The sequence below is a fragment of the Zeus faber genome, assembly GCF_960531495.2.
Source record: "Zeus faber genome assembly, chromosome: 2".
Classification (NCBI taxonomy): domain Eukaryota; kingdom Metazoa; phylum Chordata; class Actinopteri; order Zeiformes; family Zeidae; genus Zeus; species Zeus faber.
The window spans coordinates 20,586,273-20,599,153 of NC_137189.1; the positions used below are offsets into that span (position 1 = coordinate 20,586,273).

At 41.5% G+C, this 12,881-nt stretch overlaps 2 protein-coding genes across 2 annotated transcripts; both read left to right on the plus strand.

The window, feature by feature from the left end:
- Window positions 1-491: 491 nt before the first annotated feature.
- On the plus strand, window positions 492-5,298 carry katnbl1 (katanin p80 subunit B-like 1; the record flags this gene model as incomplete). Its single annotated transcript, XM_080024469.1, has 10 exons — window positions 492-561; window positions 745-872; window positions 975-1,012; window positions 1,226-1,511; window positions 1,641-1,756; window positions 1,885-1,935; window positions 2,510-2,599; window positions 2,704-2,808; window positions 4,237-4,330; window positions 4,643-5,298. 10 exons carry the CDS (start codon window positions 492-494, stop codon window positions 4,673-4,675), a joined length of 1,011 nt encoding a protein of 336 aa, XP_079880595.1. The 3' UTR covers window positions 4,676-5,298.
- A 686-nt stretch (window positions 5,299-5,984) lies between these two features.
- Window positions 5,985-11,982, plus strand: emc7b (ER membrane protein complex subunit 7b). Its single transcript, XM_079996848.1, has 5 exons — window positions 5,985-6,308; window positions 7,601-7,720; window positions 7,868-8,006; window positions 10,645-10,725; window positions 11,284-11,982. Exons 1-5 carry the CDS (start codon window positions 6,076-6,078, stop codon window positions 11,431-11,433), a joined length of 723 nt encoding a protein of 240 aa, XP_079852974.1. The 5' UTR covers window positions 5,985-6,075; the 3' UTR covers window positions 11,434-11,982.
- The last annotated feature ends 899 nt before the right edge of the window (window positions 11,983-12,881 follow it).

Below are 12,881 nucleotides of genomic sequence, written 5' to 3' on the forward strand. Positions count from 1 at the left end.
AACCCCAAAAAACAAACATTCCTCACTTCCCACTCGTCGCGCTGGAGGCTGGTTCGGGTTCTGCCAACATCAATCCCACAATGCACTGCGTCGGTGTATTCATTTGAATGGTAAAAGTCCGTAGCGCTAACGATAGCAAGCTAGCGTAGCATGTTATGCGGTAAAGATGAGATATAAACCAACGTTTTTTGTTTTGTTTGAGCACCGCCGCTGAGCGAGGGGATCAAGTGGACACTTGACAAAATGAAACGGTCGGTATTTATCCGGCGAGGGCTGCGGTAACCGCTTGGCGACTCTCGAACGGGATCTTCCGGCCATATGTTTGAAGTTGTGTAGCTTGTTTAGCTCGCAGGCCAGCGCTGCTCTGTTAGTACGTCCTGTGCAGGTATGACTCGATGACAGCGACACAACTGTGGGACTAGTACACGCAACGCTAGCGTAGAGAAACGAAACGCGGACGCAAATCTTAGCCAGTTAACGCCGGGTCCCGAATGTATCCAGTTGTGCAGGGTTATGCGTTTGTCAATGTTTACTTCGCAGTAGCCAACGCCTTCCTCGCTGGTAATTGTGGTGTTGTTGCTGTTCACGAACCACCGCTTTCCTTGCCTTGTATGCTTTCTTATAAAAATCGTAAGGTTTGTTTTGCTTTAAGGGGACACTACGAATGCATTGCGTGTCTGATTGACTTGCTTTAGACCACTTGGTGACTCAAGGTGTCTTTCCCGTGGTTGTTTTCCCCCGCAGTGTCCCTTATTATGGCCGCTGGAGGGTATGACTGCAAAGACGGCAGATTGAAGGCATTTCCCCAAAACAGAGCTCATGGCCTTTCACAACCCAGCCTGCATCCCGCTGCTGAGAAGAACATGAAGCAGGTGGAGTGTAAACACGATGTTGAGTTGTGTAAAACGATATTCAAGTCGTCTAGGTTCACAACAACTGTAGCGGTGGCTTTATTCCCTATCCTTTTGTTCTAGGTGGATTTTTTAAATAAGGAAGCGTTAGATAAAGAGAGGTGAGTTCTTGAGTTTCTTCCATCTGCGGGGCTCAGCTCACCGCGGCCACTTAACCCGTCACCATCTGCATGATATAGATAATCACTGTCGATCGCGGGATCACAGAGGCACTTTTCCCCACGCCCCATGAGCACCGTGTCAAAAGCTGTCACTCCGTAACGCTCCCATGTCAGTGTTGCATGTAGTTCATTGCAGCTTTCTCTCTGTGGCAGATTTCAAGTGATTCACAGCGTAGACGGTGGGGCGAAGGCCAAACAAGTGTCTTTGTGCAAAAGGAAGGGTCTTCCATTGGTGGTGGTGGGCCAAAAGGTGCGCTGCCAAAAACCCCGCGCAGGCCCAGCCCGTGACAGTGGCATGGCCAACAAGGAAAATGAGCTGGCCTGCTCCGAGGACATGTGGGGTGTTCACTACAATGACAACTGCGGCCTCCCTCTGAACACTGCAGAGGCCCCCAAGATGGCAGGGGCCGGCTCCAGACATATCGATAACTTGGCCGAGGTGAGCGGTGAATTGTGCCTTTTACTTGGAGTTTTCCGGCAACATGATTGTGGTTTGTTTTGTTCTTTTTGATATTGAACATGTTTGATTTCTAGATCACCAAATCGCTTTGTTTAAATGTTGTCACAGCTATCAAAGGACCATGAAGCTATGACTCATGTACTATTTGGAAGGAGTTTGCGCTTAAATGTAGCTTTGACACTATGGCGACGAAACGCCAGCGAATTGGTGGCCTACCTAATCAGGTAAAACCCACATTTCCTTCTGTCACTTATTCACAATATTTGATATATGTAATTTGAATTGAGGAGGATAATATTTACAATTAAACATGCTGTATCAAACTTATATACTCCCTTCTTTTGCTTCTCAGAATTCAAGACACGGGTGTGCTTCTAGACTGCCTACCTGTCCTCACAAAAAAGTATGTCTGGATTACGAAATGTATATGAGATCACTAAGGAATGCATGTGGAAGCCACCTCTAGTCGCTCTAATCTTCCTGACCATCTACAAAATATATTGTTTTGTCAAATGTATCTAAACTGCTAAATGACCATTTGTGGAATAAATTACGATTGGTCATTAAAACAATCAATGTAGCATTGGAGTATGAACAGGGTTTTTCCCGGGTCATTAAAGTGCTTAATTTTTGTCCTCAGAAATCCAAGTACCCGAATACCTTTAAAAATAGCCCCTTTTGTGCTGAAATACTTGAAAAGGAGATATTCTCCTCGGTTTGTTTTTTAGCCAAAAAACTGTACTTCCATGAAACTATTGCTAACTAACTGCTTTTCCTAATTGTTGCTTCACCCCCGCCCTCAAATAATTATCAATCCACCTAGATAATGGTTTTAACAGGATTTATTTCAACTGTGTACTCTGGACACTTTTCACTGGCCGTGCAAATGTTCTTTGCAGATCAAGTTAATTTCCGTCCCTGACGTAGTGCAATTTGATCTTTTGTTTTCTTTGTGCATCTATCTTTTGGATTGTTAGCCTTCAAGCCGAAGCGCCATGTCTATCCCTTGGCTGTTGTGTCGACCTTCTGCCACAAGTGAAAATGATTCTCTCCAGTAAATACGAAGAGTAAGTGTTGTGGGGGATTTTATTTTGATAAATTTGAAATTATGTTCCTTGTTGATTTGTACAGAACATCAGTCTGTGTTTATTCTGTTTTTAATATATTTCAGGCACATCATTGTGGGTTTACACTGGGTCCAATCAGTCATCAGGAAATGGTGGTCGGAACTCTCCACAAATGCAAAAAGCCTGCCCAACACCTGTTCAGAACACAGGTGGGGGCTTTATTCAAATGCAGCAATAATATACCTGTATATCAGTTTTGTTGACGTTAATATCTCCCAATGTTTTCACCCACAGTGTGTTTTAAATGTTAATCGATATTTGTAGTTTTGTGAGACATAGGGTGACAACACCACATAGACTTATCTACCAAAGGGTCTTTTATTTAATTTATAATTATAAGTAATAATAAATATGCTACTCGAGTATATTTGGCCTTTGTAAATGCTAGTTATAACTTAAGCATGTATTATGATGACATTTAAGTATTTGTGCATTTGTATCATTCTTACCTGAGTGAATGTCTTATGTTGAATGATTTTCTCTTGTGCTTGCGTGACTTAGTTGGACACAGGGTTTATATTTAATCTTTTTCTGAGACAATCATAATCTGGTTATATCGTGGTGGTATCGGGGGGCAATTAGCTCAGGTGGTAAAGCGGGTCTAGTGATAGAAGTTTGCCAGTTCAATCCCCGGCGCCTCCTGATTGTGTGCTGAAGTGTCCTTGAGAAAGACACGTAACCCCCTCACTGCTTTCAATTAGTGGTCAACCAATGAATCAGTCAGTTGATATTTGTACATTTTGAGGTAATCGGCATCAGCCGATGCCTGCGTTCACAAGGCTGATAAACAAAAAAGAATCTGCAGACTAGTGTTAAAAATATCTATTTTTCTGTACATATAAATTCTGAATATTTGAAACTATTTCGATACCAATTTTCTGCACTATCAATAAATGAATAGGTAGCAGCTGCGCTTTCTCACTCTCTTCTCTCCGACAGCAAGTTGACACACACCGCACACAGCACCCACATAGCCCCGCCTCCTCTCACTCACTCACAGTGCTCTTCTCGACACTAATCTCATTCTCTCCCTTACGGGAGAAGCTGTATTTCCCGACCAGACTTTAATACGACGCAGTTTTTTGTTATTTGTTTTTTAATTTGCTTCTAATTATTTGTTTTTCTATTGTTCTTCCTTTTTTTTTTTTTTTTTACAAAGTTAAATTTTTTGATGACCTGTGGACATTTATTTAGTTGATACATTTTTTTTATTTGAAAAAAAAAGTGCACTGCAGACAATAACATTATAGTATTTAAAGAATGTTAATTTAAGTTCAACAATTGTCTCATTTGGTATTATTAAATTGTTGTATTTGTTTGGGAAAATTGTTGTAAAACAAAAAAGTCAACATGGTATCGGCATTATATACCGGCCACCCCACTCTCTAAATATCGCCATTGGAAAAACCTGTATCAATCGACCACTACTCTCACGTTGCCGCCTCCATCGACGTATGGATATGCATGTGAATGTAAGGCACAAATTGTAAAGCGGTTTGAGTAGTCGCAACACTAGAAAAGTGCAATATCAATGCAGTCCATTTACCATTTAAGTATTATTTGATTTGCGGTGGCAGGAATATCGAAGTCATGAAGCAGCGGCTGAAGGATTTGTGGAACGAGGGGGCCCGTTTATGTTTAGTTCCAGGAACTACGGGAGAAATGGCAAAGGTGAGATTACAAGATGAAGGATCCATTAAAGCAATTACTGGGTGTGCATGGCTATGTTATACCTGTATGTATTCAAACGTTGAATGTCAATCTTGCAAGTTGGTCATTTTATTGCTTTTCGACAATCTTTTTGTAGATTCCACTTAATCTTTGCTAGTCAGAAGCATGTCTTCAATAGATAAGTCAAACATAGGAACTGCCAGGCATGAGTGTGTCTACATGCAAGTCAACCCTTATTCATATTTGAGAGTTGCTTTGGTGTATGAATGTTTGCCAAAAAGAATAACTTTCTGATATTTGTACCTCATATAGGCCATTGACTCTTCTTTAACTCGACTGCACTAACTTATAGTGTAGCACAACGGATGTGACCACTACTGCCGTGACATGGCTGCTCGTTGAGCTCATTCTAGTGCCTGAGAAACGGACTGGTCCACTCAGCCTCTACCGACGAACTGTGCATTTTCATGCAATTCCCTCAAATTGAACAGTGGACTGTTGAGGAGGGCGAAAGGACGTCTTTGCAAGAAACAGGAAATGACTGCTTCACATTGAAGTGGATTGTCTTTTGAAGGGGCATAAACAGACCTTTCTGTGAGAGTGGGTCTTAAGTCGCTCTATGGAGTGCAGAGCTCCTCACCACACAACGCACATGTGGATGTAAACAACGCTCCCCCCTATCGTGTTTTGCACCTGAGTTCATCAGAGTCAAGTTCTTCAACCTGCAAAAGTCTTAAATTATTAATGCTTTTGTTTTCAATTTGCCTCTTCATATGACAATTGACTATGTAATGATTTAGCATTGATTCTTTTAATCATCTGTTGAATAAAATTGCTAAAAATCAGACTGGGTATTTGCGGGGGTTTCTGTGTTCAGTGTTTTTTTTTTTTTTGTTTTTTTTAATTCTTTGGTTGTTTTTTGTGTTTTGTTATTGTGTTGTACATACAAACACCAATGATAACCAATAATAAACACCAATGATTGTTTTGCCATGTCCTTTGAAGTTTCTTTCAGTAAATTCACACTTTGTTACACAGAAATATGAAGTTTATGCTGAAGTATCATAGTCACCGAATAACTCCAGTGAAAGTACCACACTGACATGTTAGCAGAATTGTATAAGTACTTGCTGTACTGTACTTAAAGTATTTAAAGTAAATGTATCTGTCATATCGAGTGCCCTGATACAACGGCGCCTTCAATGTGGTACAAAGTGTCTCCTGTTGATTTTTCTGCAGATCCTGATTACGATTTATAATCAAATAGTACAGATGCTGGATATGAACCTAATGAATCACTGATGGGCGATGCCGAATCAGCAGCTTGGTAGATCCAGTCCCCAATTTTAGAAAACAACAAACAAAAAAAGAAAACAGCTGAAGCAGCGTGAGTGGAACTCTAATTACAGTAAAAAAAAACAAAAAAAAAACATTTTCATATTTATTTTGAAATTTACGGAGCAAAAGAGGAAAGTCTCCGAAAATGAATCTACTTCCAGATACGGTCTTGTAAAGATCCACTCCGAAAATTACAATTGTACAACATGAGCGCTAGATCATAGAATAATGTTATTCAAATTTGAATCATAATCTTGTGCGCGTCTCTGACGGTCAATAAAGCTGTTTTGAATGTGACGTCACTGTGTGGCGACAGCTGACGCCCCGGTTCCTCAGACCCCCGCTGGAGACTACATGCCCGCGGTCGCATTAACCTTCCGTCCGTTGAGCAGCCGGTCGAAAAAAACATGTCAAAGGCGGAGAAAATAACACCGCTGTGGCTCTTTGTGCAGGCCTCGCTCGCCCTGGCGCGCTGCTTCAGCGACCTGGAGACGGGGCCCGGTGCAGGTGTCGCGACGCCGCAGAACGGGGATCGGTTCAGGATCGAGGGCCGGGCGATCGTCCCCGGGATGAAAACGCAGGAATGGGTGTCCACGGCCCGCGTGCTCGTGGAAGGTGAAGAATACGTGGGCTTTATGAGGTAAACCGCCAAATTCGTGTGTGTGTGTATGTGTGTGTGTGTGTGTGTGTGTGTGTGTGCGCGCCCTGCTCTAGCCTAGCGTGCTATGCGTTAGCCGTAGCGTGTTAGCGGCTAACTGGCCAAATATCGCAAAACGGCGGCTGCTGGAGTCCTGAATCAGACGACGCCGCGGGCTGAGCGCGACAAGACAGAGCTGTCACGGTTATCACATAATCGCGATTCGCAGTTGGAGCTGGTTGCGATGATCGACGTTCAATAGCAGCACGTTTCCATCCAAATTGAGGGGATTTTTGTCAACCCTTGTACAACAAACCGTCGTAAAAAAAAAAAATACGATGTGAATGTAGGCGAGTTTCCACCAGTCGGATTCTGACGAACTGTCCACCCACGTTAACGCTCCGTTGTCTCCGTGTCAATAGCTAATCAACAATGGGGAATGTGACGCTCACTTCATATTGCTGGAGCAAGCCGCCATATTTGGGGAATCACCCGCAGTGACTTGTGAATGAACGTCGGTCGACATATTATGAGTTAACAGACGGCTTGGAGGCTTGTTAGGTGAAAAACTTGTCTGAAACCCGCACCTTTTCTTTTTCTCCATTTTCGTACATTTCGTATATTTTAGCTGTTTTGCTATTCAATTGAATGGAAGTGATCCTCCAAAGATTATGAGCGGTGTCCATAGCAACTCATAGCAGCCGTCACACATACCCTCTAGGCATGAACTGTATTATTACAAGTTTTATTTTATGGTGAGTGGCACAAAGTGGCCTATTCAATTGTTACTTATATTATTTGTATGATAATTGTCGACTGAAATGTCATGATCGTGGCAGTTATCGTACAATTTATTAATGTTGTTTAAAGGACATGTCTGTGAACCTACCAACCCGTCTTTATTTGTTAAGATATGATTTAGTCCAAACTTCCATATGTGTCTATGTTATAGTTAAGGAGAAAACCATGATCAAAACAGTCATTTTTGTTCATTCTCTAATGATGCAAACGCCTTGTAAATGAAATAATGGTGATCTATTTTATCGATAATATCTCTGCGGACCCCCTGGAACCTCTTGAAGAATCCCTGGGCGTCCCCCGGACCCCACGTTGATAATGTTACTGGCTGGTTGTAAAATCGGATAAATCTTTGCATTAATGCATCATGGTTTTTTTGTTGTTTTTTTTTAGATGATTCCTGAGTTCAGGTTTGATACTTCAGAACAATGTTTTTAAAGGACTGCACAGGTTTGCACTCTCACAATTAGTTTCTATGCATGTTCATTTAATTCTAGAACGGATGGGAGTTTCGCCGTCAACGATGTACCTTCAGGATCCTACGTTGTCGACATCGTATCGCCGGCATATAAATTTGACTCTGTGCGCGTTGACATCACATCGAAAGGGAAAATGAGGTAAGAAACCAGTATTGGGTGATATCCGTTTCCATGTACATCTAGATAAACAGCAATGTGCTGAGCTTCGAGGGCATCTCGCTTTACAGGGTGCGTCAATCTAGGGTTCGATGGCAGCTTTCACCAAACCACGTTTCCATTTTTCAGGGCACGTTTAGTGAACTACATCAAGCCCTCAGAAGTGGTGCGACTGCCGTACCCTCTCCAGATTAGGTCCAACGGCCCACACAACTACTTCATGAAGAGGGAGACCTGGGGTTGGACCGACTTCCTCATGAATCCAATGGTAACTATGTTCAAACACATACAAATGGGAAAACTTGCTCTGTAGGGCCGCTGTTATAAAAATCTGGATATGGTTGTCACACTACTTTTTGGCGGGGGGTGAAGTCCTTGAAATGCAGAGGTAAGTCAAGTTTATTTGTCTAGCACCTTTTCACAGACACCAGTTTTAAAGTGTTTCACAATAAAATAAAAATCACATAAAACACAAGGAAATACAATCAAAAAATTAAAATAGATGGAGACAAGTTAAGACCTTAAAGTAAAAACCCCATGCTACCTTAATGCCTGTCTGAACCAGATGGGTTTTTAGCTGCTTTTTAAAAGTGTCCACAGAGTCCAAAGACTTCCGATTTGTTGGGAGACTATTTCATAGCTTAGGTGCTGCCGACTGGAAAGCATGATCTCCCCGAGTCTTAAAACGTGTCTGCGGGACACTTAGAAGACTCTGGTTGGAGGACTTGAGAGATCGTCTTGTGTGTGGGTGCAGGGGCTCCATGATATAATGGGGAGCCTGGCCATGTAGGGCTCTCTGTGAGCAGCAAGATTTTAAAATCAATTCTAAAATTAGCAGGAAGCCTGTTCAGAAAGGTTATAATGTGTGACCAGCTGTTGGATTGTGTTAAAAGCCTAGCAGCAGCATTTTGGACAGTTTGTAAATGGTCATGGGAAGATTTATTAAGGCGGATATTAAGAGAATTGCTGTAGTACAGACATGATGAGATAAAAGCATGTATTAGCATCTCTATTTTAGCGCTTAACACAACAGACCTAAGTTTCACTATGTTTCTTCAGTGAAAGAAACATGATCGTGTCAGCGTCCTAATATGAGCATCAAAACTCATGAATTAGTCAAATCACACCAAAATTTTGTAGACTAAACCGAGAAGACGAGGGTAATGCACAAAGGTTCTGCCTGATCCACAGTGAAGGTTATCAGGATCAATAATCAAGACATCAGATTTAGCTGCGGAAAATAAATTGCCATCTAGTTGTTAATTGCATTTAAACAGTTGTTCAACACGGAAAGTCTATCAAGCTAATCAGGTTTGAAGGAAAATTACTGCTGGATGCCATCGGCGTACAAATTATAGAAGATATTTCTGGAACTACTGATAATCTATCCTATTGGAAGAATGTTGTGGTGGATGGGAGAATATGGAGAATGATATAGGCCCCAAGACTGTACCCAGGGAGGTGCCACATGACAGAGCAGCAGTGTCTGACACAAATTCACCTACAGAGACTGAGAGAGTCCTGTCCGTGGGAAAGGAGGATTATGACTCCAATCAGGTGCTTTAGCCTGTGTATTAATATGTAGTGGTCAACACTATCCAATGCTGTGCTAAGGTCTAATAAAACCAAAACCTAGAGAGGGGGCTCGGCATAAAAGGTCAAAGCCTCAAAGTCAACGAGTCGAATCATCAGTCGGAAACTTGTCTGACGACTGAGATTGTTATAGTCGAGCAGTCGGTTATTTTTATTATTTTCTTTGTCAGTCAGTGTGCATTACATTAACAGGATAAACAGAAGCTTACAAAATTCACGGGGATAACATTTCATTGAGGAATTATAAATAAGGTGACACATAAATATATCTTTTTTTATGTGTGAAATGTCTGGACACAGGCGCGAACCGTGCGTCCAGATGCCAGAGAGCAACACAGAGAGCCGTGCCCTGTCCTCCCAAATAAAACAAGTAAAAACAATGTGGGGCCGGAGCACGACTTGTAGACTCGTTATGATTTTCTGTGCATAACGCATGGAGAGGGGGTGATCGGGGAGCGAGTCACGGAGAAAGTTTCCCCGGTTTCCGTCCATACCCACGTTTCTTTAAAAACGCGCTGATCATGGGCACCCCATTGCTAGCGCACGCATCGTGGGTGCCGTTGGAGAGGGAGAAATTTGCTCAAAATGCGCCTCCATTACTCAGGCAGTTCCAGACTTCCGGTACCCACGTCCCGAGGTCAATGGGTTTTCGGTTATATGCCCGAAATAAGGTCTGTGGTTAATACAAGCTTAAGAAATGTTCACGTTTGGTTCAACGACATAAAATAAGTTAGTCATTTTGAGGCTTTTACATGTATTTAAAAAGGTGGTTGCTAACAAGAAAGTCATCTACTCATTGGTCCGCCTTCAAAGTCTCTAGTTTTGTTTATACTCACCCTCTTGCAATCTGTTCTAACTCAAACTCTCCAGACCTTTTTTAGAAGAGGTAAGCGTACAAAATCCAATTACAATTTGGAAACTTAGTGGTGGTGACATTGAAGTAATGTGACCGTGGTGTAGTTTGTTTATAGCCTGATGTTAGCGTTTTACGTCTGGTGATTGCATTGACACTTCAAAATCATAAAAGTGGTGTTGATTTGTGGAAAATTATCTTGCTGAACAAAACTTTTAAGCATGATTAACTTTTGTTTGCCGCAGAGCTTATTTTCTGTAATAATCCAAAATCCAATGGAAAAATCCCATTGGCTTTTGGTTCAAGGGAACCAGGGCGATGCTCACGTCTGGGTTGGCCTCAAAAAACACGACATCCCTGCAGCACTTTATTCCAGACAGACGGTTTTAAAAGACCACCATCCCCATTACCTCCATTTTGATATATTTTTTTAAGTCTTTCATCTTGATTTCTTACACAGGTTATGATGATGGTCCTGCCCTTGCTGATCATCGTCTTGCTGCCCAAGGTTGTCAACACCAATGACCCGGAGATGAGAAAGGTAGGCCAGACCAATATCCGGCCCCGGTACCGTGATCATGTACGCACACTTGGTGCAAAGCTACGATTCCTAAAAGCCACATGTTCAAGGTCATATTCTTTCTTTTAAAACTGAGAACTCCTCAATTCTAAAGTGTTTTGAGCTGTGTATGTTGAGGTATATTTCCCAAGTGTTCTTCTTTTTTTGTTTTTTTTTATCTGGGAGGATTCAGATAATGTGCCTTAATTGTATTAACCATTTTGTAAGAGCATTGGGATTTCTCTACTGGATTTTATGGATTTTCCTGATTTGCCATCAAGCTTATTTTTATTTATTAACTTATCTGTTAATAAAAAATAACCGACTGCTCGACTTTAACAATCTCAGTCGACAGACAAGTTTCCAAATGATGATTCGACTCGTTGACTTTGAGGCTTTGACCTTTTATGCCGAGCCCCCTCTCTCTAGGTTTTGGTTTTATTAGACCTTAGCACAGCATTGGATAGTGTTGACCACTACATATTAATACACAGGCTAAAGCACCTGATTGGAGTCCTTATGCTTATTTGCACCCTCCAGGAAATGGAACAGTCCATGAACATGTTGAACCCCAATCCGGAGCTGCCAGACGTCTCCGAGTTCATGACCAAGCTCTTCTCGGGCTCCAAGGGCTCCGGGAAGCCGGGCGGTACCAGCAAAGGAACCCGGCCAGCAGTCAAGAGGAGGTAGTAACCTCTTTCCGAGGAAGTCACGGCCGTGTACCGCCACGCAAACAAAATCATTTTAAAGAGTATTTTTTTTTTGTTTGTTTTTTTTCTTTTTTCCTCTGCTCCGATGGTCTGTTGTCCATTTTTTTTTCCCACCATAATATCTCCAAGAGGCTTTTTCCTCTTTTTACCTTGAAGTCAAGATGTCTAATATAGGCACTGATTCTTCATTTCGCTTTTCTTTTCTTGTTTTCCCCTGATCTGTTAAGTCTTCTTAAACTCAGCGCAAAAGATGTTACTCTTCATCGGCGTCGCTGCTGTATCTGCAGTCTCTTTGAGGTTTAACAAAAAAATATTTGCTCTTTTTAGCTTTCCGGTGTACATTCTCAACTGCTGCTGATCCTCAGAAAATCTATCACTTCTAACTCCACTACTTGAAAAATGATTTCTAACAATATTCAGAGATTTCCTTTTTTTGTTGTTGTTGCTTTGTACAACTGTGAATGAAGATGGATTGAATTTTAAATATATAAACAGACTTATTTAAAATGCATTAATAAATACATTGTGATTATATATCAACCATCAACTCTGTTTGGTTTATTTCAGAACAATTAGTGGAGGGATTTTATTTTATTTTTTTATCATTTATTTTTAGTCCATTGCCACATTTGACGGCCTTTGAGCCTACATATGCTGCTATTTACAATATGAATAACGAGATTTTATATGTGGGGAAAATTGGAACTGCGTATGAAACAGTCCCTGTGAGTGTGAAATACCCTTGTAATTGCTTAAATGTCCCAGCTGAATGGCTATACTCACTTTACTTTTGTTGTTTTTTAATAAGGGACACAGGCTTATTAAAATGTGTCTGTGAATGTCCTGAGAGTGAGCTATTGATGAATTACTCTCCGTCTTGCTGAAAGGACAACTGTAGTGATTAATGAGTCACATTAATAGGGGTGCATTTCACAGGAGAAATGTTGACGTAGGGAGGCAAATGTGTGTTAGCGTGGTGCCCAGGGACCAATGAGAGGGAACAGCTTGCTATAAGGGCAACTTTTTTTTTTTTTTTTTTGTTTTTTTGACGAGTCCCCAGGGAACCGGTAGCCCCTGACGACGTGCACAAGGTCAGCAAATTACAGCTTGTAGAGGCTGGGGGGGTAAAACACTTCATTGTTGAAAAAAATAAAGGATCAAGTACAACACCAGTGACATGCAGAATGCTTTTCAGTTGTAGAGTGCGATCATGCAAGAAAAAGGGCAAAAAAAAAACCCCTCAATTTCACTTGTTTTTCCGTGCATACTGACAGAAAATGGGTCCAGATATACACACAAAACAGTTATTTACCAGTCAAAGCAAAAATAGAGGCACAGAGTTAAGGGGAAAATACATCGAACGTGACATCACAGAGAAAACATCTTTTGCAAGCAAATTTCTATAGCCTAATATGTCAAGGAAATTAC

What these genes read in the sequence shown, in the direction of transcription:
- emc7b (XM_079996848.1), top strand. Translation starts at nt 6,076, where the DNA reads ATGTCAAAGGCGGAGAAAATAACACCGCTGTGGCTCTTTGTGCAGGCC. An exon ending in ACATCGAAAGGGAAAATGAG is followed by an intron (nt 7,721 to 7,867) that starts GTAAGAAACCAG and finishes TCCATTTTTCAG; the next exon opens with GGCACGTTTAGTGAACTACA. An exon ending in ATGACCCGGAGATGAGAAAG is followed by an intron (nt 10,726 to 11,283) that starts GTAGGCCAGACC and finishes TGCACCCTCCAG; the next exon opens with GAAATGGAACAGTCCATGAA.